Source organism: Molossus molossus, unplaced genomic scaffold (genome assembly GCF_014108415.1).
Source record: "Molossus molossus isolate mMolMol1 unplaced genomic scaffold, mMolMol1.p scaffold_m16_p_6, whole genome shotgun sequence".
In the NCBI taxonomy this organism is placed as follows: domain Eukaryota; kingdom Metazoa; phylum Chordata; class Mammalia; order Chiroptera; family Molossidae; genus Molossus; species Molossus molossus.
This window is the reverse complement of record NW_023425399.1, coordinates 44,630,001-44,652,911: the sequence shown is the minus strand read 5'-3', so window position 1 is coordinate 44,652,911 and position 22,911 is coordinate 44,630,001. Positions and strand designations below refer to the sequence as shown.

General features: G+C 41.8%; 1 protein-coding gene across 1 annotated transcript in view; it reads right to left on the bottom strand.

Annotated features, from left to right (window-relative positions):
• Positions 1-22,911, bottom strand: part of CFAP61 (cilia and flagella associated protein 61) — a 551,989-nt gene that overhangs the window by 4,750 nt on the left and 524,328 nt on the right. Inside the window, exon 25 of the mRNA XM_036245530.1 lies at positions 4,479-4,569. Within this exon, the coding sequence (XP_036101423.1) occupies positions 4,479-4,569 (91 nt within the window). The remainder of the gene's footprint in view (positions 1-4,478; positions 4,570-22,911) is intronic.

The following is a 22,911-nucleotide window of genomic DNA, read 5'->3' as shown; positions in this document are numbered from 1 at the left end:
GGGTGCATATATGTTTATCAATGTTATATCTTCCTGTTGGATAGATCCTTTCAATATTATGTAGTGACCTTCTTTGTCTCTAGTTATGGCCTTCATTTTGAAATCTATTTTATCAGATATGAGTATTGTTACCACAGCTCTTTTTCCCTTTTTATTTGCTGGAAAGATTTTTTTCCATCCCTTCACTTTCAACCTATGTGAGTCTTTTGTTGTGAGGTGGGTCTCTTGTAAACAACATATATATGAGTCATGCTTTCTTATGCAAACAGCTACTCTGTCTTTTTATCGGAACATTCAGTCCATTTACATTTAAGGTGATTATTGATATGTACATATTTATTGACATTTTTGTTTAGTTTGGCTATATCTTTCTTTCTATTTCTTCTACTAATTACAGCAGTCCTTTTTACATTTCTTGAAGTGCTGGTTTGGTGCTAATGTATCCCCTTAGCCTTTTTCTGTGTGTGTGTCTGGGAAGCTCTTTATTTCACCTGTTTTGAATGATAGCCTTGCTGGATAGAGTAGTCTTGGATTCGGATCTTTGTTTTTCATGACCTCGATTACTCCAGGTCATTCCCTTCTGGCCTGTAGTGTTTATGTTGAGAAGTCAGCTGAGAGCCTTATGGGGGTTCCTTTGTAGGTAACCTGTTTATTTCTTGCTGCCTTTAGGATTCTCTCTTTGTCGTTAACTTGGCATTTTAATAACTATGTGTCTTGGTGTGGGCCTGTTTGGATTCTTCTTGCTTGGGGCTCTCTGTGCTTCTTGAACTTGAATGCCTTCTTCCTTCACCAAATTAGGGAAGTTTTCTGTCACTATTTCTTCAAATATATTCTCTAACCCTTGCTCATTTTCTTCTTCTTCAGGGACTCCTATAATGCAAATATTATTACATTTTCAGTTGTCCCACAGTTCTCTTAAGCTGTCTTCCTGTTTTTTAATTGTTTTTTACTTTTGTTTTTCTGATTGGTTGATTTTTTTCTACCGTGTCTTCTAATTCACTGATCCAGTCCTCAGTTTCCTCTACTCTGCTCTTTAGTCCTTTCAATGTGTTCTTTATTTCTGCATGTCATTCTTCATTTTTTCTTGGTGGTTTTTCATTTACAATTGGTTGATTTCAATGTTTTTATGTGTTTACTCATGATATTGATGTCCTTACTCATGCTGTTGTGCTTCCTCAAGATCATGGCTCTGAATTCTACTTCTGATAACTTGCTTAAATGCACTTCATTTATGTCATCATTGGTAGAGGTCTCTTGTTCTTTCATTTGGGATTTGTTTTTTTTGTTTCACCATTTTGGCTACCTCAGTGGGTTTTGGAGCCTGCCAAATTTTTCCTGTGGGTGTTGGTGTTCTGCTGTTTGTGGCTCCCTCTACTGGGTTTGAATGAGCATGGGAGGAGGCACATTAAACATCACTATCAAGTCTTACTTTCCTGGATAGATTTGCAATCCCAGGAAAGGTTCAGTTATTCTCTAGCTTTTTGCCTGGTGGGTATTAGTCATGGCTACTTGAAGAACCTTGGATTCTCAGTTGAATGAAAAACTCCCTCAGGGTTCAGTGTAACAGGATTTCCTGAGGGTGGGGCAGACAGTGGTTGTTAAGGAGCCTCAATTTGCATTTCAATGGCCCACCTGGGTGGGGCTGAATTTTCGAGGGAGGGGCCGCTGCCTCTCCCCAGAGCCCTGGGAAGGAGTAAGATGGCTACCATCCTTTGTGGGTAAAACTCAGCAAAAGCTCTGAGCGCCCTCCATATCCCGAGTGTTTCCACACAGTTCCAGTGTGGAACTGCCCTCCCTCTGCTGGAGCCCAAGGTGAATGACTCTGGCTATTTTAATGCTCTTGCCCGGCCCTCTGTGCTGTGGAGCAGGCTTGGGATTTTAACCCTGATTGCTGCTCACAGCTAAAACTGCTGCTGTCCGTGGGCTCCCAGTCCCCCTCTCATGCCTCCATAATCCTACCAGGATCGATTCAGTGTCCCTGGTTATATGGTCCTCACAAGCTGCTTTTCTGTTACTTTTTTCTGAAGATTTGTCTTTATTTTAGTTGTAATACTAGTTTGGTCCTGGGAGATGGTCTGTGTAGCTTCCATTCACTCTGCCACCATTTTGGAATAAAAAAAACTCCAGCTATTATTTTAGAACAATTTCTTTTTTTAGTTCTATCAGCCTTTGTTTCTTAAAGAATTTTGAATGGTAATTTTCAGACCACAAAATTTCATTTTGGTCAATGACTCTTTGGCTATAGTCACAGCTAATGGCAGTGGTTGTGGGTTTCCTGTTTTTATGTTCTCAAAAATATTGGAGATGTCTTATAATGAGCTTCTTTTTAAAATAAATGACGTATAGATTTGAGGAGACTTGTAACACTCATAGATAATAGTCTTTTATTTCTTTCTCCATATGTGGAGGGAGAGGAAAATCTATATGCTAAGCTCGAGGATATCACAGTTTATGGAATAGAAGTTCTGAATTTCTCTGAAAACAAGGTAGGAACTGAGATGAAATGGGTTACATCAACTCAGTATTAGAGAAAAGGAATTACTATTATTCTTTAGTGAAGGCTATACTCTGTATTTACCTAATATCAGACTCTTAAATGAAATTCTTGCATGTGTTGACATGACTGGCATTTCCACTGTCAGCCTGTCTGTACCGTAACTGTTACCACCACTGTTACCTGTGGTGGTTGGCACTTACTGACAGCCATATACTTGCACAATCCCCTTCTTTACTCCTTCCACAGGAATCTGAGCTAGAGGCAGATACCACTGAATGTGCCACCTCCTCTTCCTGTGGCCTTTTCTATTTGACAAATGCAAATGTGGAAAATAGGACAATCCCAACTGAAGGCTTTTCCTTTCTTTTTTGCTTTCTGGAAATTTAAAAAACCCACAAGAATGGATGGGGAGTCATTAGTGTGTCTTTCACAAATGTTCATGGCCACTTCTGAAAGGGCCTGCTGTCCAACCTGTTCATTTATAGTAAACTGATCCACAGCAAATGTCTGTTCATTGGTAAAGGTTGACAGTTCTCAGTTAGTGCCATGAAGAGTGAATGATGGGTTTGACAGTTTTCTTGGAAAGGTGAAGAGAGAGGTTCCCTTTTAAACTTGACACCTAAAACCCCTTAGCCTTGTGCAAAATGTTAACAGAGAAGCTCAGATCTGGGGTTTAGAGCATTTTGACATGGAGTTTTGATAAGGTAACTAGAAAACTAATGAATTTTACTATGGGGCAGCGGTGAGCTGCAGATTACATTTTGAGAAGCCGGGCAGTATCTGGGTCATTCAACAGAATTCAGTAAGCACCAAGCTTACAACTCAGACTCACATTTCAACCAGAGCTGACTTCCTCACAACCTCAGGATGAAGTGCAGGGAACTGTTTGACCTGTAACCACAGTCTGCTCTACCTCTCTCATGTACGTTTACCTGCCAGCTTCCTACCTATGGGTTTGATTTAAATTTTAAACCTATTTTTCTCTATCTGAATCTACTTCATATTAGTAAAATTATTTTATTTTCCCGGCTTGGACCCTATGAATAAAACTGAAAAGTAGGGGTAGGTGGGGTGTGCACTGAAGAGTAGGTACCAAACCACTCAGCTTGGCCCCTTGTGGCTCAGTGCCTACGTTCCTATCTGTAGTGGGAGACCTTTGAATTTGAAGCTTGCTGGCTACTGACTAGCTGTGTAACCCATGTCAGGTCACTTAAAATCTTTCAGCTGCAGTTTTTTTGTTGGTAAAGTGCAGATGATGACAATACTTCCGCCGACCTGAGGGGGTTCTTGTTGGGATGACAACAGAGATGCAGGACTTGCCCATTTAGACAGTAAAACATGGTGGAAGTTCAGCTGTGCTCCAGCCTGTGTCTGAGTGACACAAGGGAGAGCCTATGATGCATATTTGATCACAGATGTTAACTTTCCCCAACTGTAATGTGGAAATAAATAATTTAAAGTTCCACAACTATTTTACTATTTACATTGCAGAGTTAAATTTCTTGCTGAACATGGAGCCTTTGGGATGTGTAGCCTCACTATTCTGCATTGCTTTGAGAAGGAAATTTTGGTTATAATAGAAGTGTGTTTGGACATTTGGTGGCTTCTCTTTACATATTCAAAACAACACATGCACACAAATGTTTAGTGAATGGCTGGGAAACAGAAGCTAAAAGAATGCAATCTTCATTCTTGAGGGCAAATAGATAGATCTCATATCCAATTTTCATTGATGAAAATACAATTATTTGTAAAAAGGAAAAATAAATTTGCCCCTCATAAAAGGATTTAAATAATAATCCACTTTCCCCTGAATATCACTGTCCCTGTTTATATACTCCGTAGTTTATTTATATGAAGTACAGTTAGTTTTAAAAGTAAAACCATAAAGTGGGAATGTAGGGAAAAGTCTAAATGATCAACAACATAAACTGTTTATCATTTGCAAGGAATAACCCATATATCCATTAATCACTCTTACCTCCTTTGAGGTTAAGATTTGGCGTAACTCTTTCCTCAGATCAATAAAACGATCGTGAAAGAGGGCTATGCACCAGGGCTCCGTGAAGTAGCTAGTGAGGAAAGAAAAGATCCAGTTAGCTGGAAACTCTCTCATTACCACTAATAAAGTATTTACCTGCTTTTTTGCCTTTGTAAATTACAGTCCTGGCCCCACTGCAATCGTTTGCTCATAAAATGCCTTGTGGAACAGCCTGGTCAATCAATTTTTTAAATGGATGTTCCTGATGTAAGGCCAGGTTCCATAATTACATTTAAAGTGGTTTAATTCAGAGCTGGGGCAAGACCCAATGAAGAATCCTGATTTTATCAGAATTTAAAAGCCTGAAGACTTGTAAAGAACGGTGTCTCCATTATCTGCCCTCGTTTGAGAAAAACAGATTGCAGGATTAACTGAACTGCTGCATAAACAAATTAAATTTGGGTAGACAATAACACAAATGTTGTTCATCATTAAGGTTTCTGGATTAATAATGACCAGAAAAACAGGCCATCTTGGTGTTGCAACACGGTATTTGTACAATTGCACTGATGCTTAATTGAATCTCTTTTAGGAGAGCAGCTCTTTTAGTGTTTATATTTGCTAACTTTTCACTGAAAACTGTTTGAATAAACACTTTCTTTCATGGAGAACAATATGGCTATCCTTCATTTACTGATTGCTAAAAATATGATGCACTCTTGGAATAGCCAAGAACATTTATTGGTGTCTTAAACTCTTACTTTATTTTAATGCTAAGTGTCTTGGAACAGGAAACTTCACTTCTTAAGGGTTAAAGACACATCGATTATGTGGGCTTCACTCTTGCTGAATGTGTCTGTCATTCCTATTACTGTTAATGGATGTTATGTATGTGCACAAAGGAAGAAAAAACTGGTGCCCACACGCAGATAGGCACCTTCTGTTTTCCAAGTCTTAAAGTTAATTATTGGGGAAGCAGCTAACCAGTCCCAGGGACTACGAAGGCATTAAAAGACAAATCTAATGACAAAATCTGTGCTATGATCAGCATGGATTTACCTATATCAGTTATTACCTGTCATCTATTCACTTGACCAGAACATGACCCAATTTCATGCTTAATTACCTATTTTGTTGTTCAGGTCATATATTCATCTAACTATTAATTCCACTGATATTTACTCCAACCCCATTATCTGCTTAGCACTGTTCTGTGTACTGGGAAAACAAAAGCGACCAAAAACAGACAAACATCCTTTATATTCAAGCAACAAATAGGTAAATATATAACATGTTAGAAAAAGAGAACTGCTTAGGATAACAGGAGGAGGCCAAAGAAAGGCTAAGTCACCTAAAGCAGTAGGGACTTAGTGACTAAACACCTGAGGGAAGGGAGAGAGCAGCCCAGAGTTTTCAGAGAAGAGGCTTCTGGAGAGAGGGAATAGCAGGTACAAATGGTAAGCAGAGGCCGGAGTGAGTCTAGACCACTTAGGGGAGTGCGATAGATACAAACAAAGGAAGAGTGGTAGGAGAGGAGCTCAGGAAGGTGATGGGCAGGAAGGATGCTCCTAGAGGCGGGGGTATAGTGAGATCTGTTGTCTTATCTCTCCACAGCCATCTAGCTCAGCATTTGCCTGCAATAGGCATCCTGTAGGTGTTCATGAAATGAATAAATGAATGAATGCACAAATCACTCTACATATTTTATATGCCTGGTCTTGATTGGTCATTTATTGATAAAGAATAAAAATATGCCAAATAAATAGGTGACAAAACTCTGCAAAATACCCCAAGACAGACAGTATTAAGAAAGGAGAAAACTCAATGGGAACAGTGGGAAAGCTGGTGTGAAACGAGGGTTTAACGATGGTCTTTCTGAGCTCCACAGCACGGAAGCCTGAGTGTGTCCGATGGGCACCTAATGGAAGTCTGTCAGAGGACTGCTTACCTCTGGAGTTACTAGAAGCCATGAATTCTGAATGAATGCAGTCAAGTAAGTGGGTGTCTTAGCTACAGGATTCTGGGCCTCTACAAACCCTGGCCAAGGCCCAACATCTAATTCTTGGAGTAAGACACTGGGATGGGGCTGCCTGCTCAGGAGGGATCAGCTCAGTGGTGTGATGTTTTGACCCGTCTTGGATGGTAGTGTGCATCTTAGACCAAAACATCAATATTAGCTGAAGTCCAGACATTTAAGCACAGCTTTTCTAGGGTGACCTGTGCCTCTTAGGTCTAAGCAACTTCTAAAGAGGCTTTAGGGAACTGTGGATGTGCAAATCTTGAAACTATCATAATTCCTAAGTTAGAAACCAAAGGGCTCTTTTAAATGTGTTATCTTTCCTCAGTTACTGAGACTCCCCGTGTGGTTCCAGTACCATCAGGAGCTTCCACCCTCTTGTTTTGGTGACCACATCCTTCCAGGCAACATAATTTCTGTCACTCTGCTTTCCTCCTCAGCCCGGCTCTGTTGCAACAACCCAGGTGCTATTCAAGTGGCCTTTCTGATGACTGCCTCCAGAACTCTCACCTCTTTATTGTCCTCTTCAAAGAGAGAGTCCTGGGGAAATCCCATTTCCCTAAGAGTCACACTGCTGTCCACCCTGGGCTCTGGCCCACCACCTAATGCCCACATTTGCATAGCCTCCATTCACAAAGCCAAATACAGATGGCTGGGGATGTAAGTGGCCCTTAATCCTCGGAAACTGTAACTGCTAAGTCTGTCTGCACAGTGCTTGGAGGGGGTGGGGGGTGATGAGGAAGTTGGATGTATTGCATATTCTTTCTTTTTCTGGCTTTGAAACTCTCCTTGACCTCTCACACCAACATTCAGAAGAAATGACACTTTGGATTAGACAACCCCCATTTGTACCACAGTAAGTTGAAAGGCTTGTGCAGTGCAGAGCAGACCTGAACCAGCGCATTTTTCACACTCCCCACCACTGCCTCCTATGGAAAACATGCTGGTGTCCTTGTCCAGGAGGTCACAATCTCTGTAGCCAACTGCTACACATATTCCTGGAATTTGTCAGTGGCAGCCACTTTTATATAAAATAGAAAGGTTTATAGAACTCTATTTGGATTTTTTTTTTTTGTCATTCAAGAAAGAAGTCCTCCCGGCCAGTGTGGCTCAGTGGTTGAGCATCTACCCATGCACCAGGAGGTTGCCTGTTTGATTCCCGGCCAGGACACATGCCCAGGTTATGGGCCTGATCCCCAGTGGGGGGCATGCAGGAGGTGGCCAGTCAATGTTGCCTCTCATAGATGATTTTGTCTCCCTCTCCCTTCCTCTCTCTCTAAAATTAATAAAGAAAAAAATTTAAAAAAAGAAAGAAAGAACTCTTGGTTCCATTAAGACAGAGAGTGATAATGAAAGAATACCCTTGAAATCAAACCAACAAGCGGACTTCTGAGGGCTCCTTCTCAATTGTATTGAGTTTCACTGGTGGAGACAGTGTCCACAGGACCGTGAGATGGTAGTACTCACACACCAGGGACAGCTGTGCAGCACCAGAGGAACATGTAGGTCCTGCCCTGCCTGGGGATCAGCTTCTGCACATCTGTCTGCAAAAATCAGATTGCTCACAGACTGTTCCCTGGACCCAGTTCAGTGCGTATAAAGTGAAGTGGCTGCTAATTTATAGGGTGGTTATTAGGTGTGAAGTATTGTGGGTTCAGGTGAAAAACAATTGTTTCTTCTGATTAAGAAAAAAAATTGCACAAAAACCTACCTAGTGAAGAATCTTACTTGCAAAGTCCTTCTTCAGTTCTTACAGAAACTGCTTCTTTTGGTAGTCATTTTTATTTTTTTTAAATAAATTTTTTATTTATTTTTTTGTTACAGATATTTTACCTTTTTTACCCCATTGGCACCCCCCACCCCACCCCACCTCCGCCCCGTCCCCGGCTTAGTTGTCCATGTCCATTGGTCATGCATACATGCATATAAGTTCTGTGGTTTATCTCTTCCCACCCCCCAACCCCCCACCCCCTCTTCTGAGGGATGTCAGTCTGTGCCCTACTTCCATGTTTCTGGGTCTACTGTATTCCTCAGACTGTTATGTTCATTATATTCCGTATATAAGTGAGATCATGTGGTATTTGTCTTTTTCTGCTTGGTTTCTTTCACTTAGGATAATACTTTCCAGGTCCCTCCATGTCGTCTCAAAGGATAAGAGATCTTTCTTTCTTACCGCTGCATAGTACTGCATTGTGTATATGTACCACAGCTTTTTTATCCATTCGTCTACTGATGGACACTTGGGCTGTTTCCAGATCTTAGCTATTGTAAATAGTGCTGCTATGAACATGGGGGTACATATATTCTTCCTGATTGGTGTTTCAGGCTTCTTAGGGTATATTCCTAGAAGTGGGATCACTGGGTCAAATGGAAGTTCAATTTTTAATTTTTTGAGGTAACACCATATTGTTTTCCATAGCGGTTGCACCAGTCTGCATTCCCACCAGCAGTATGCTAGAGTCCCCTTTTCTCCACACCCTCGCCAACACTTGTTGTTTGATGATTTGTTGATGGCGGCCATTCTGACAGGTGTGAGGTGATACCTCATTGTTGTTTTAATTTGCATCTCTCTGATGATTAGTGATGTTGAGCATTTCTTCATATGTCTTTTGGCCATTTGTATGTCCTGTTTGGAGAGGTGTCTATTCAGCTCCTCTGCCCATTTTTTAATTGGGTTCTTTGTCTTCCTTTTGTTGAGTTGTAGGAGCACTCTATATATATTGGAAATTAACCCCTTATCTGATACATCATTGGCAATGATGTTCTCCCATACAGTGGGTTGCCTTTCCATTTTGATGATTGTTTCTTTTGCTGTGCAGAAGCTTTTGAGTTTGATGTAGTCCCATGTGTTCATTTTTTCCTTTGTTTCTGTTGCCTTAGGTGATGTATCAGTGAAAATTCTGCTGTGTATGATGTCCGAAATTTTGTTGCCTACATTTTCTTCTAGAATTTTTATGGATTCACGGGTCACATTTAAGTCTTTTATCCATTTTGAGTTTATTTTTGTGTACGGTGTAAGTTGATTGTTTTGTTTCATTTTTTTGCATGTAGCTGTCCAATTTTTTAAAGGGCTCACTGGATGCTCTCGCGCAGCTGCTGTGGTGAGGATGCCCTTTCCAGGCTGTGGGCCTCTGGCATTTACCACTCACACCCCCAAGTAGCCTGGCCTCTGTCCATCATTCACTTTTATGCTCCCTGAAGTAATGTTTGCTTTTGGAAAATTAACTTTAAAAAATTAATAGATTTTCTTTTCAGAGTAGTACAGAGCTCCCACATACTCACCTTTTCCTGCAGTTGCCCTGTTACTAACACCTTGCATTAGTGTGACACTGTTGCTATAATTCAGGAGCCAATGTCGATACATTATTCTGAATTAAAGTCTTCAGTTTGCACTGGGATTCATTTGCTGTGTTGCACATTCTACAGGTTTTGACAAAAGTGGCATGTCATGTGTCCACCACCATAGGATCACACAGAAGAGCTCCATGCCCCCAAAAGTCCCCTGTGCTTCCCATCCCCCTCCAAACTCTGGGAAAATAAATATTTTAAGAAATTGAAATTTATTAGGGAAAATAGAGCTGTGTAACAATTTTATAAATTATTTTAATAATCCCATAGTTTTTCCAGTATTTCTCTCAGAAATAGAGTTGTATTCTTTCCCTTCCCCAAATACCATGCCTCTCAAACTTGCCAGCAGCCCCAAAGACCAACAGCCTCTTACACAATGGCTTGAGTCTTTGGTTTTCTAAGGTGCTGGATTTGGGGATCAGTTTAGGATGATAGCTATTTGAGTATCTATTTTCTATAATGTGCAGAGGGCTATGATTTTTAGGGGACATTTAAAATGTAGGCATTATAATTTACTTGCTAAAAATGCATGTGCTGTAGCTACTAAATCAAACACATGCATGGAGCTGGGGTGAGGTTTGGTCACTGGGAATTTCAGAACCAGATTCATCTGGACAAGGAGGAAGCTGCAAATGGAGTGTTCTGGTTGGCAAACCCTGACCAGACAACCTCGCAAGTGAGCAAGGCATCCCAGCAGCAGGGCAGTGAGGACCGGCTCCTTCTGGCAGGTGCTGATGTATCTCATTCAGCAGCAGGCAAAATTAATCCAATTATAGGAATGAAAACAGAAGAAGAAGAAATGGGCTTGCATTATATTTCTTTTTCAGGTCTGCATGGGAAAGACAACACCAAGCCTGATGGCAAGTGGCACCCACTGAACATTTCCTGTATTGGTCACTTCAGTTACTTGGAAACTACAGTTCCGGAAAGCCATGTCAACTCCTTTCCACACTAGCTGTGGGTTGAAGACACCCCTTTTCCTCCCTGGGTCTGAGACTGGGGTGCTCTGGGCTAGGGGGAGCTGACTAAGACAGCGTCAGGGCACCATCAGAATCCATTTGTAGCTCAGACCTCTCTCTACTCTGGATATGTACCCCGACCGCCTGCTGCTCCCTTTGCTGCCTCCTACTGTGCAGGCTGAGTCTCACCTCTCCAGTCCCTCCAGATGCCTTGCACCCTGGCCTTCCTGCGGTCTGGGCAGCCCAGAGGACCCTTTCCAAGTTTATGTTTTCCCCTGTGTCATCTAATGTTCAAGTCCAACACAAACCTCCTTGAAGCTAACTCCTGGCTGAGTGCTTCCACTCACTTTTTCTGCACTATTTTCACTGCATGTCGCACTTCTGACCTCGCAGGAAAGTTAACCTGGTGCATGTCTTGTCCTCTTACACACTGTGAACTCTGGGTCCCCATAGCATCTGGCACAGGGCTGGTCATCTTAAGACTGAAGCTCTGCCCATGGAGAGCTGCTCCAGCTGAAGTGATCAGCTTAGGGTGGATGAGAGGGGTTTACAGTAGCAAGACCCCTGTGAGCGGCTTCTAAATCATCCTAGAAACAAGGCAGCCTTTATTATTAAAATGAAAAAAACGTTGAATTTAACTAAACTCATTTTGCAATTGATTGCAGCATTGAGCCAAATTAGATGATCCCCTTTTGATATAAGGATGTTAGAAAGAAGTTTTATTTTAAGAAAAGTTTTAGGTCTGGTTTTTTTCCCCTTCCCAAACTGAATGACTTCTGTGCTTTGGTTTCTTTCTCTGTGGAAAAAAGAGAACATCTGGAATCCTTGCCAAGGCTGGGGCAGGTCTGCATTAATGGCATCAAGTGCTATGAACAATCAGCATTAGGGAGGAGCTGTCAGAAATTTTATGTTTCCATGAATATTGTAAATTAAAATAAACTGGAAAACATTGACTTCTTTCCCAATTAAAATTCAAAAAGTGAAGACTAACTGTTGCCACTATGTAACCCACATAACCTGTCACCCAGAAAACTTGAGGGAGAATGTCAGACAAGAACACAGCAACAACTGGATTCCTAAGTGGCTGTGTAGATTCAGATGTTAACGTTACAAAAATCATTTCTACACAGCTATGAGAAAAAGTTTACACAGATTTACCAGGGCCCAAACAGAGGACATCATGGTCTCTGTTCATTTTGTTAGTGGCCAACCTGGTTTATTTGGGAGGACTTAAATTCTCCACCACTTTTGCAAATAATACACTTTTCTCAGAAGCCTCAGGAAATTTCAACTTGTGGAACTGAATTAACCATTTCTGGTCAATATGGTCCAATCATTAAGCAATTGATCAGACTTCTCCAGAGCTCATCCCCATCTGGTCATTTGGCCTATTTTATTGACAAAATCACACAGTCTGGGAGGGGGATCCAGTAACTAGCTTAGCCCTTGGTCATTCTGAAGGCTGAGAAAAATAAATCAACAAGACACACTGAAAAAAGCTGCATTCACTGGCCTCAGAAGAAAAGTACAGTATATCTAAAGGAAAAGAAAAGTGGGTAAACACTGTTGTTCCTTCAGATCCTGGTTCTTCACTGCAAGGCTGAGACCCTCGGGCAGGCCAGTGGGAAAGGTGCGCTGTAGCCAAGGAGGGCTGCATCCCCAGCGTCCAAACAGATCGACTGGAAATTGCTAAACTACCCAACAGTTAGGAAAAAGAAGGTGGATAGACAGAGAAGAAAAACATTTGTTTCTCCAAGACCTTTTTGTTTTAAAAGAAGAGCATTCTAGTTTCTTCTTGGTGTGATAAACTTAGTTTCTGCTGTTAGACCCAGTAAGAGGCTCCCAGCTGCCACTCACACCTGCACGGGCAGCTGGGAACTGCCCTCCAAGGTGTCTGTTCTCCTGGTGGGAGACTGAAGCTTGGGGGCCTGCAATGTTTCCTTCAGGAATGAAGTTTTCACTGTACATGTACCTTAGATTCATGGCAGAGGACAGTCTCCTACAGTGCCCAGTTGCAGGTTATGCTCAGTGGGGAGTCTGACCTTGTGGTACAGTGGGCTGGAGCACGGCTGCTAGGACTTGTCTCTCCCATTTACATTCTGATACACAGAAGGTAGAAAGTGACAAATATCCTTGTTTGTAATCAAGGGGCCAGGTATGTCCTATAGATGTGTTTGCTTTGGCCTGAGCAATATTTGGAAATTGGATTTCTGGCCTTCATTAAAACACACACACACACACACACACACACACACACACATTTGGCAGTGCTGGGTCCTCACTGTTTTATCAGCTTAATTGATGCCCCCTGTGGTTCATCATTGTCATCTCCCAGCTGACACGGGCTGCCATGGGCATCTGGGTGTGCCACACCTGGTTAGTGGGTGTGGGTGAGAGGGAGGCAGGTTTGTAAACACGTTTCTGAAGCTGCCTTCTCCACATCCCTTTTCCCTGCTGGTATGTGTGCTGAGAACATACGCTGTGTCTTATCTTCCTTTCTCCTTCCATCCATCTACCTGTCTGTTTATCCATCCCTCCTTCCATCCCAGTAGGTTCAATGAGGCATTTCAAACCCTGTTCATTTCTAATGCCCACTTTCCTTTGGTTCTCTGTTCTCTGCTGCCTCAATCTATCCCTCACCAAATACTCTTTCCATTCCCTTTGTGTTTCCATAAAGGCTGCTCTCTGTCCTGAGTGTCTTCCTGAGCTTCTGACTTCAGTGGCAAATGGCAAGGAAAAGGAGACCTAAGAAATCATTCTCTGCCATAAATCACTGTGTGCCAGTCACTTTGCCAACATGGAGGGTCCATGGTGAAGATGTGGTCTCCACCCCAAAGTGCACACACAAAAGGTAGAAGTGTTAGAGAAACTTACAGCACAGCACTGAGGGCCGCGAGGGGTACACTCCGGGAAGGCTGAGGGTGAGTGCATGACTCAGAAGGAGTGAGCTTGTGGTCCAGTTGACCTCAGTTCTTTGTCATTTTTGTCACTGCATTCCTAAACCCGCCTCTCTTGGGCTCATGTTTGCCAAACTTCAGTCACCTTGGAAACCCATCAGTTTTTACAAGATCTACATTACTGATTACTTCAAATTTTTTCTTTCATTAATTTGCTGTTTTTTTAAAAAATTGAAATAACTACTTCCGTCTTGTCCTAAGTAATAATATCTATGAAATCACAGATTTGATGTGCTTGTTACGTTTTTTCTTATTCTTATTGAAATTATGCCATAGTTACTTAAAATGTGTGGCTCTACAGCTTAAGAAATCTTGCATACCACCTGGCAGATACTTACTACACTATGGGACGCATTTTTTATTTGATGCTGGAGACACTGCTGTATTCACCTGGGGACACAAATCCATAGACACTGTGCTAAGTAGTTTCTGTGCACTATCTCACTTCATTCTAATTCCAATTCTCTAAAGCAGGACTGGCTGGCTCAATTTACAGATGAGGAAATAGGTTCAGGGAAGTTAATGACTTGCTCAAGGTTATATAACTAACAAGTGGCTGAAGTGGGTCTTAACCATAATCTTGTGTGACATCAAAGTTCATGCTCTGAACAACCCCACAATCAAATCTCATTTCCTTATGTTCATTCGTTAGCCTTTCTAGCAACTTTCTGAATCACCTGAGATTCCTTGGTATTCCCTGCACTAGCTGAGATTAGGTTTGATTGCTGTTATAGAAAATTTCATAGTAATAGTGGCTTTTGAAAGGCATAGGTATAGTTTTCTTTTATATAAAGAATGGCCAGGTGGAATGTCTAAGATTGGCATAGTGGTTCCATGGACGTCAGATCATAGTACTACCCATAGGGCCTTTGGCCTCATGGTGCAAAATGGCTGCTGAGCTTCAGTCATCACATACATATCTTGGATGGAGAAAGGGGAAAAGATGGCCCTTCCTCTCTCTTTTAGGGAGAATTGCTCAGTCTCACACAACACTTCTACTTATATCTTACTGGCCAACAATTGGTCTCATGGGAATCATTGTCATTTATTTTAGGTACAATGTGACATCCTATAAATCAGGATTCTGTTTCTGAAGAGGAGAGAATTGATGCTGTATCTGCTATGATACCCAACAGAATGCATAGCATCTACTTTAAAAAAATCTTGTCTTTCCGTTAAATTTACAAAAATTAGGAGAATGTATTTAGTTGAAGTTATCAGAACTTGATATCTCTCACTTTAAATTCAAACCTATCCCCACATTAAATATTCCGGGGGGGGTGGGGGGGGGACTCTCACAACTATTTTCTATGTGTGACAGCCGCTTCGAAGCCCTGGTGTCCTTGGAGTCCTGCATTGGCCTGAGTTGGCTTTAACACAGAGGAGAAAAAGGTGCAGTTTGTGTCCACACTGTAGGTTGCTTCTGGTCATTTTATTCTGCCCATGAAAGAAAATGGATTTGTGCATTTCAATACAATTTTCAAAAATAAGAATGAGAATAAATTAGTATTTCCAGTTAAGGCTAGGTTTGTTTGAAAATTAAATTACACGATTCTGGGGCATTGGAGTTTGCTGCCACGTATTATAGGAGCAGATGAAGCCCTGTGACACACAGTGATAAAACAACCTGAAGACTGAAATGGAAGTTTAATCATAAATATTTCCTGTCCATCTCGAGTTTGCCAGAATCTCTACTCAATTTATTGCTTTGAGGTAGATCTAGAAAGGCAAGACTAATGATTTTGAAAGCAAAGCCAACTAGTTATTTGATAAACAGTTATAACTGTCACCTGCTAAAGATCTAGATAATATAATTCGGCTATGGTTTTATCATCACCATCTAGAGCTGGCCCAAATGGACAGTGGATGTTTACTGCTCACTGGCACTACAACCAAAATACTGATCTTTGGCAGAAGTCAGCCATCTTCTGAATGGCTTGCAAACAACCTCTCTCTTTCTGCTGGTCAGCCCATGGATCTATAGACGTGGCTTGTGCCCAGCTAAACTGGTGTACCCAGGAACCCAGAAAGTAACACTGCCTAAAGCCATGTCTCTCCGCACTGGGAACCCTGTCTGGCTACAGAGACACTTTCTGGAACAGCTTCCTCTGCTCAGAAAATGGAGACTGCTGTCTGCTGGAGGCCACTGGAACTGGCCTGTTTATTTGTCTCTGAGCTGGACACAGAACTGTCTTCGGAGGGAGATGCTATGAAATACATAGACCCTGGCACCACCTCACTGAGCAGGAGAGGCCGTGCTCTCTCTTAAGCACAAGTTTTTCTTAAGCTTATTGTGTCTGTAGGAACTTGGGATCCCAGAGCACCGTTGTCCTGAATTAGTGTTGACACCCAAATCATGCTGGAATGGAGCACAGACTGCTTGCCACCACTGCCACCAGAATCCTGGTTTTCAGATACACCATTCTTATAGGATCATCTATCTGCTGTTCATTTGTTTTTCTGAATCTCAGACACAGACCAGGGAAATCTGTGCTTCACCTTAGAAAATAGAATACATTTGTTTTATGAGCCTTACTAATCTGATAACATTACCCTCCTTGCTCTGACCTTGAAGGAACTCAAAGCCAACTGTGTGAATTTACTAGAGACCTGTGTTGGAACACATGGTCTCTCCACTTCAGCTCAGCTTCGTGTTGCTGTCCTGCCTTAATTTCCCATTTACTGATGACTCGCTTTTTCTCCCAGCTCTGCCACTTGTTGCTTATGCAATCCCAGTCTCCATCTTCATAGACGCAAAATGAGGGGAAGGATGGTCCTTACCTCAAAGAGTTATTATCAGAATTCTAAGAAACACTCCAGGAACAATGTTTGGCACAGGGAAAGTGCTCAGTTTGTATTGTGTTATTATTATTATTGTTGTTGTTGTTGCTGATGTTCTTAATTATCCTATTGCATATAATTGTATATGCTGCCTCAGATTCTTTCTGGTGAAAATTAGGAACTAAATAAATTATTAAAATAAACACTTTTTGTTTGCCATTTAATTAAATGAAGCCTTTCTTTGACATAACTACAATTTTTCTCCTCAGGAACTGCTTTTCCTACATTCAAGAGTGTCTGTATAAACCAATTTAGCTATAGTTTTATAGCAGCAATTAATTTTGGCTGCAATAAAAGAGACACTGCATAGCAAGCCTTCAGGGAGTTTTGTTGTACACTAAAGAGTTATGTGGACATCAATAAAAATTATATAGAAAATCAATAAAAATTACATAGGAATAGTTAAACTGAAGCATCGATTTCTTTCTTTTTTGTTCTGAATTGATGAAAGTTAAATTTAAATTATCAAATGGAGTTCTTTTTGCCTGCATATTTTGTCTAGTGATCCAATTAAATCAAATTCAACCCACTTGTGCCCGCGTTACACTGGCACAGCCTCGGAAACGGGGGCTGTGTGCCGTGCAGGCGTCTGCAGCTCAGCTGGGCTGGGTTTTCTTTCCACCTGACTTGCTGCCTGTCTTGCCAGAACAAACCAGTCTTCTTGCAGAAATAGCAGTTTTTATATACTTAATTTTATATGCTTAAGAATTTTGTTTCTGTTTAAGTTTACCAATTAAAGCACAGTCTCAGCAACGTCTGCCCAGACCATGGGAGCATGGGGCTGGCAGCCCTCACAGTGCCGCCTGCACCCAAAGTTGGAGCCCGGCGGAGGAGCCTGCTATCTCGTTCTCCGTATCTGCCCTTTCATTGCATCTCCGGCGTTTCCTCGCACATTGCTGTTTTATTAGGGGTTGCATTAATTGAATTGGTACAGTAATCCAGAGGCCTGAAAGTTGTTCAGCTATTTACATTGATTTGTTATATAAATTCAGGACTAAGCGTATGAGATGGGATGGCATTTAATATTGTAGAAAAAGGAAAGCTCTTAGTGCTTCAGCTTCCCTTCCTGTGTCCGTCTCCTCTTATTCTGCCTCCTTTTCATAGAAAGCACAACCATTTTCCTTTAATTAGGCTGGGAGAGCACAGGCTAACATTAGACCACTCAGCCACTCAGCCATACTCACAGCCATGGCCATTTCCTATCTATTTTCTGAAGGAAAAGAAGAAAGTGTCTGTATGCACATATAAAACCCCAAAGTCTGAGGAGGGGCACAAAGGAACCAGGTGGAATCACCTTTTATGACATTAAGGCCTTAAGAACTAGCAAACCCCAGAAAGCAAGATATTTTGCTGCCTCATTATTCCTTTGGTGAGATTAGTTGCTCTTTACAGTTTAAAAGAGTGCTTAGTAGAAATATCATTCATTAGTACAGAATATATTTGGCATGTCTAATATATGTTTATAATAATGTTTGAAATAATTCCCTTTTATAATAAGCTTTTCTAGCTAATGCATCTTTTGTTTCTTACTGGACTTTTACAGATATAATGACAAACTATAAACTGTTCTGCTTCACTTTCTTTGTCACTTTTATGTTTTCAGGTTTGCAGTTTCCAAAAATCAAGTATTAAAATTCAACTAACATATTTCTTGCTCGTACTTCTCCAAAACACAATAATGAGGGTAATGGACTATAACTCATGGAATAGTATAAAAAACTGTAAGTCCACATTGATACTGATAAATGAATAAATAAATAGATGAAAGAGAGGGAACAACTCTTCCCCATAGTAAAAAATTAAGTCATAAATGCAGAATGAATGATGGAGTTAGAAAATCACTCTTTGGTAAACCATATGATAACAGTTGTTTCAAGCAAGAATTGTTTATGGGTGCTAAAATTAGTGGAAAAAAGAATGATGAAAAATAGGATATTTACATAGTCTCAAAATACAGTATCATTAATTGATTGGAGGTAAAAACAGTGCATTTCCAGCAGAGAAACCTGAAGCCTCCACTCTAACCAAGTGACCATGTTAACAATACCAAAGGACTGAGTTACACCTTGTGCCCCCTGCTATGGTGCACTGAGAGGAATGCAACATCACTCCTGTGGTTCCTGCTAAGAAGGTATAACTTGAAACAAATAATGAGGAAATATCAGACAAACTGAAACTGGTAGACATTCTAAAAAATAATTGTCCTGTATTTTTTACCAGTGAAAGTTCATGGAAGTAAAGGCTAAGGACTGGTCCCAGATTGGAGGTGATTAAGAGGACACAAAAAACAATTGCAATGTGGGATCTTGGATGGATTTTGGACCAGAAGAAGGTACATCAGTAGGATGAAGGGTATATAGCTATTCTTTGTTCTATTTGTGTAATCTTTGTGAAGGTAGAAATTATTTTGAAGTAAAAAGTTAAAAGAAATCACTATTGTTTTGTCTCTTTATTGTTTTACTCTTAGTAAAGAAATGGCCATGGAACTGAGTTTCTAAATCTGAGACCACAGGATTTTTGTGGTGGGACCATGTTTCTGATGGCCTCCTACACAGAGTGTACACTGTAGGCCCAGGGACAGGTGAGTAAAAGGTAGTAACTGGGGTCCATCTGGTCACTGGGAGAAGGACAGTTTTCACACACAGAGGACATTCTCTGATTCATTATGAAACGGCATAGGTAAGAGAGCAGGTCCAGAGCAGCAACTGCCGAGACCCTCATCATCCAGTTCAGGAGCCACGAGCCACCAGCCACACATGGCTACTGAGCACTTGCAATGTGGCTGGTCTGAACTGAAAGGGGCTGCAAGTGCCAAAATACACAAAGAATTTTGAAGACTTAATACCAAAAAAAAATTGTTAACTTCTGATTAATTGATTAAATGTTGAAAAGAAAATAGAGTTTGTATATATAGAGTTAAATAAAAATATTAAGATTGATTTCATCTTTATCTTTTCATGCTTTTAATGTGATTATTTAAAAAGTGAAAAAGGTGCATGGCTCGTACTTCTATAGACTAGATTTTTTTTTTTTTTATCCTCACCCGAGGACATTTTTCCAATTTTTTGTTCAGATAGAGTGGGAGGGAAAAAGAGGAAGAGAGAGAGAAACATCCATATGAAAGGGATACATCGAATGGCTGCCACCTGCATGACCCAACCAGGGCCGGGGACAAACTGCAACTGAGGTACATGCCCTTAGCGGGAACCGAACCCGGGTCTCTCAGGACCATAAGCTGACGCTCTAACCGGCCAGGGCATATGGACTAGATTTTTTTAAAAGCAAATATTTGCTGAATGCCTACCTACCATGAGAAATATGCCAAATGCAAAGATGAATATGCCCTGGGTCCTGCATCCATAGGCTCTCCAAAAAAAGGAGAGAGTTGACATAAAAAATAACTATAATACTGGGTGACAAGTGCTATAATAGAGCATGGATCAGTTCCATCGATAACCCACAGGGAGCTGATTACAGAAACACGGGGGAGTATCTATCTAAGCATCAGGAAGGCGATGATGTTTGCCAAGAGTATTCCAGACAGAAGGAACAGCATGGAGAAATGTGGAGGCACGAAGCTGCAGGGGGAATTCTGGGAATGACAAGTGGTTTGTGGCTTTAGCATCCAGCTGGAGACAGTGTGAAAGGTGGTAGCTGAGGCTAAATTCTACTGCTGTCTATGACTCCTGGATTTTATCTCTTAAGTGTTATAGAGCCATCAAAAAGTTTCAAATAGCTGAGTGATATGGTCATTATATTCATGTTGTAGAACAGTGAAACTGGACTCAGATGAGACCAAAAGCAAAGAGACTTGCTAATGCAGCTGCAATTATGGGAAAGTGATTGAGGGAGTTTTAGAAGGTGGACCAGAATATCCTCAGCAAGTTACTGGAGGGGAAAGTGTGGGAGGGATGTGGGGTCGGTGTAGATACTCCCAGGTCCTGGCTTAGGAGACCGGGTGGGAAGCAGAATCCAGGATGGGGAGCAGTAATAAGCCCATTTATTTTTTAACATGACATAGAGGCAAAAATGCCTGCAGAAAATTGAAGTGATAATGTCCAGTTGGTTAGACTGATGGCAGCACAGACTGAGCTGATGAGGGCCTCAAGAGAGAAGGGTGGCCCAAGAAATCTACCACGAGAGAATTGAAGATAAAACCAGGGAAACATCAGTATTTCACGGGAGCTAGTGGGATGGGGGAGCAGAGGCAGGAGCTGGAGCAAAGCATTATCAGAAGTGACCAGGAATATAAGGGAGAGAGTGAGGAGTGAATTATTGATTCCCAGCTGCCAAACACCCCCAGGGAGCCTCAAGGGCAAAGCAAAGTCAGATTTAGGTAGTTGTTGCAACAGGGGAGTGAGTGTCTTGATAAGAGGGAGTTGAGAGGAGCTTATTCCTGGATTTGGGCTCAGGTGGGGTGGTTCTAAAGAGGGTTAAGGTGAAGGGCAGCGGGTCTGCTACTAGGTAGTAGGAGTAGTCTGGTGACTGGCTCTCTTGACACTGTAATTTCTGCCCAAGAGGCAGAAGGATTAAAGGTAGGGCTTGAGTTGTCATTGGTCAAAGCAGCAGTCACTCCTGTTAGTCGAAAGAAGTGTCCAGTTGTTCTTGTTGCAATGTTCCTGTCTCTGTCCTGTCTTAGGGTCACAAGGGGTCCTGGTCTGGTCACTCTTTGTATTTCATGCACATTGTTTATTATGGTTTACCTGCCGGATGCCATTTTTCACTTTCTCAGAATTGGCCCAGGTGACTGAGATGAGAAAGGATGAGACAGTGGCCGACATCACCAGCTGCTGTTTAAATCCCTAGGATCCCTCTCTTGTAAACACCCTTAGTTCCCTCATCCTTCTTCCCTTCTTTTAACTCACTGACTGCCTACTTCTCTCCTGCACCTAACAAGCTGAATGTGGATGGAACAAAATAACGCAAGCAGGTGCCTGACCCCACTTCATGTTTATCTTCGCAGATCTCTAATGAGCACTCATCATTGCCTGGCCATCCCAATCATGTCCCCCGTGAATTCACTTTTTTGCTCTCTGAGGTGATTTTTTCTCTCTCCTCAAACATCCAATACCCTTTTCTGCTTTTCTCTAGTCTCAGCTGATGACCTTACCTCATGCTTTATTGAAAAAACAGAAACAGTTCAGAACTGGCTTATCTTTCACTCCTAAGCATTTCAATCTGCTTTTTTTCTGCTATGACTCCACCTCTGCCATTGTCCCTCTCTCTTCCCTGTTATTTATTTGCTCACAAACAAGACTTACCTTCTCTCCTCTTTAACAAACCCTCTCTTGACTTGTTTGCTCCTCCAAAATATTCCCCAATTCTCTATTCCATTTCACGGAAAACTCAAAATTAGTCTCTGTTAGAACCTGGGAACTTGGCCTGTTGTTGATAGAGGCTGTGGTTCAGGACATAACCTGGAACTTTTCTTACATAAGCATGACACAGCAAAAGCCTAGGATGCATGCATCACACACCACCCTGTGTAGATCATCCCATTGCACGAGTCTATAAAAGCTGTTGGAAGTATTGAATAAAGCTGCTGCCGATTCCTCCTGATGTCAGCTCCGTGAGCTTTCTTTACCCTGGGTATCTTACCGCCGAAACCTCCACTACAACCCCGATCTCTGACAGGCTGTCCACTGCATCCCAGTTCCTCAGGTTATATCCTGTCTCTTGAGCTATTTCCAGCCCGCAGCCCCTCTGAAGAAGCTCTGATCAAGCCTGATCCAGTAGCTAATTTTCTGTCTTCAACAGACTCAGCCCCTCAGTGGGTACTGACACAAATGCACCCTGAAAGCACTTTCTGCTCTTAGCTTCCAGAAATACCACATCATGTTCTACTTTTTGAGGCACATCTTCTGCTGGATATCAAAGTGTTGGGATACTCTTGGCTCTTTTCTCTACTCGGAGGACACATTCCCCAAGGTGCTCATGAGAAGGACCGGGAGACTGGAAGCCTGGCAGACAGAAGGCCCTGGACATTTCCCTGTGCAAGTGCTTTAGTGAGGAGGGCTCTCAGGAGAAGGGAGGGTATGGAAGCAGGAGAGACAGGGGAAGAAACTGAGCAAGAAAGGGTCTGAACTGGAGTCTGGCTTCAGCCTGGGTCCAGGGAGAGCTCTGGAGTAGAAGCTGCACCACAGACTTGCCTGGATCTTTTGTAGCCCATGTCAGTCATTAGCTTGTGGGTGTCTTGGGAACAAAGTATAAAATGGGCAAGCGGAACCCTTGCTCCTTACACCAAGACGTCAGCTGTGACGGCAACATTCACACACTTGGAGGACGATGATGCTGAATTGGTAAAGGGAGTG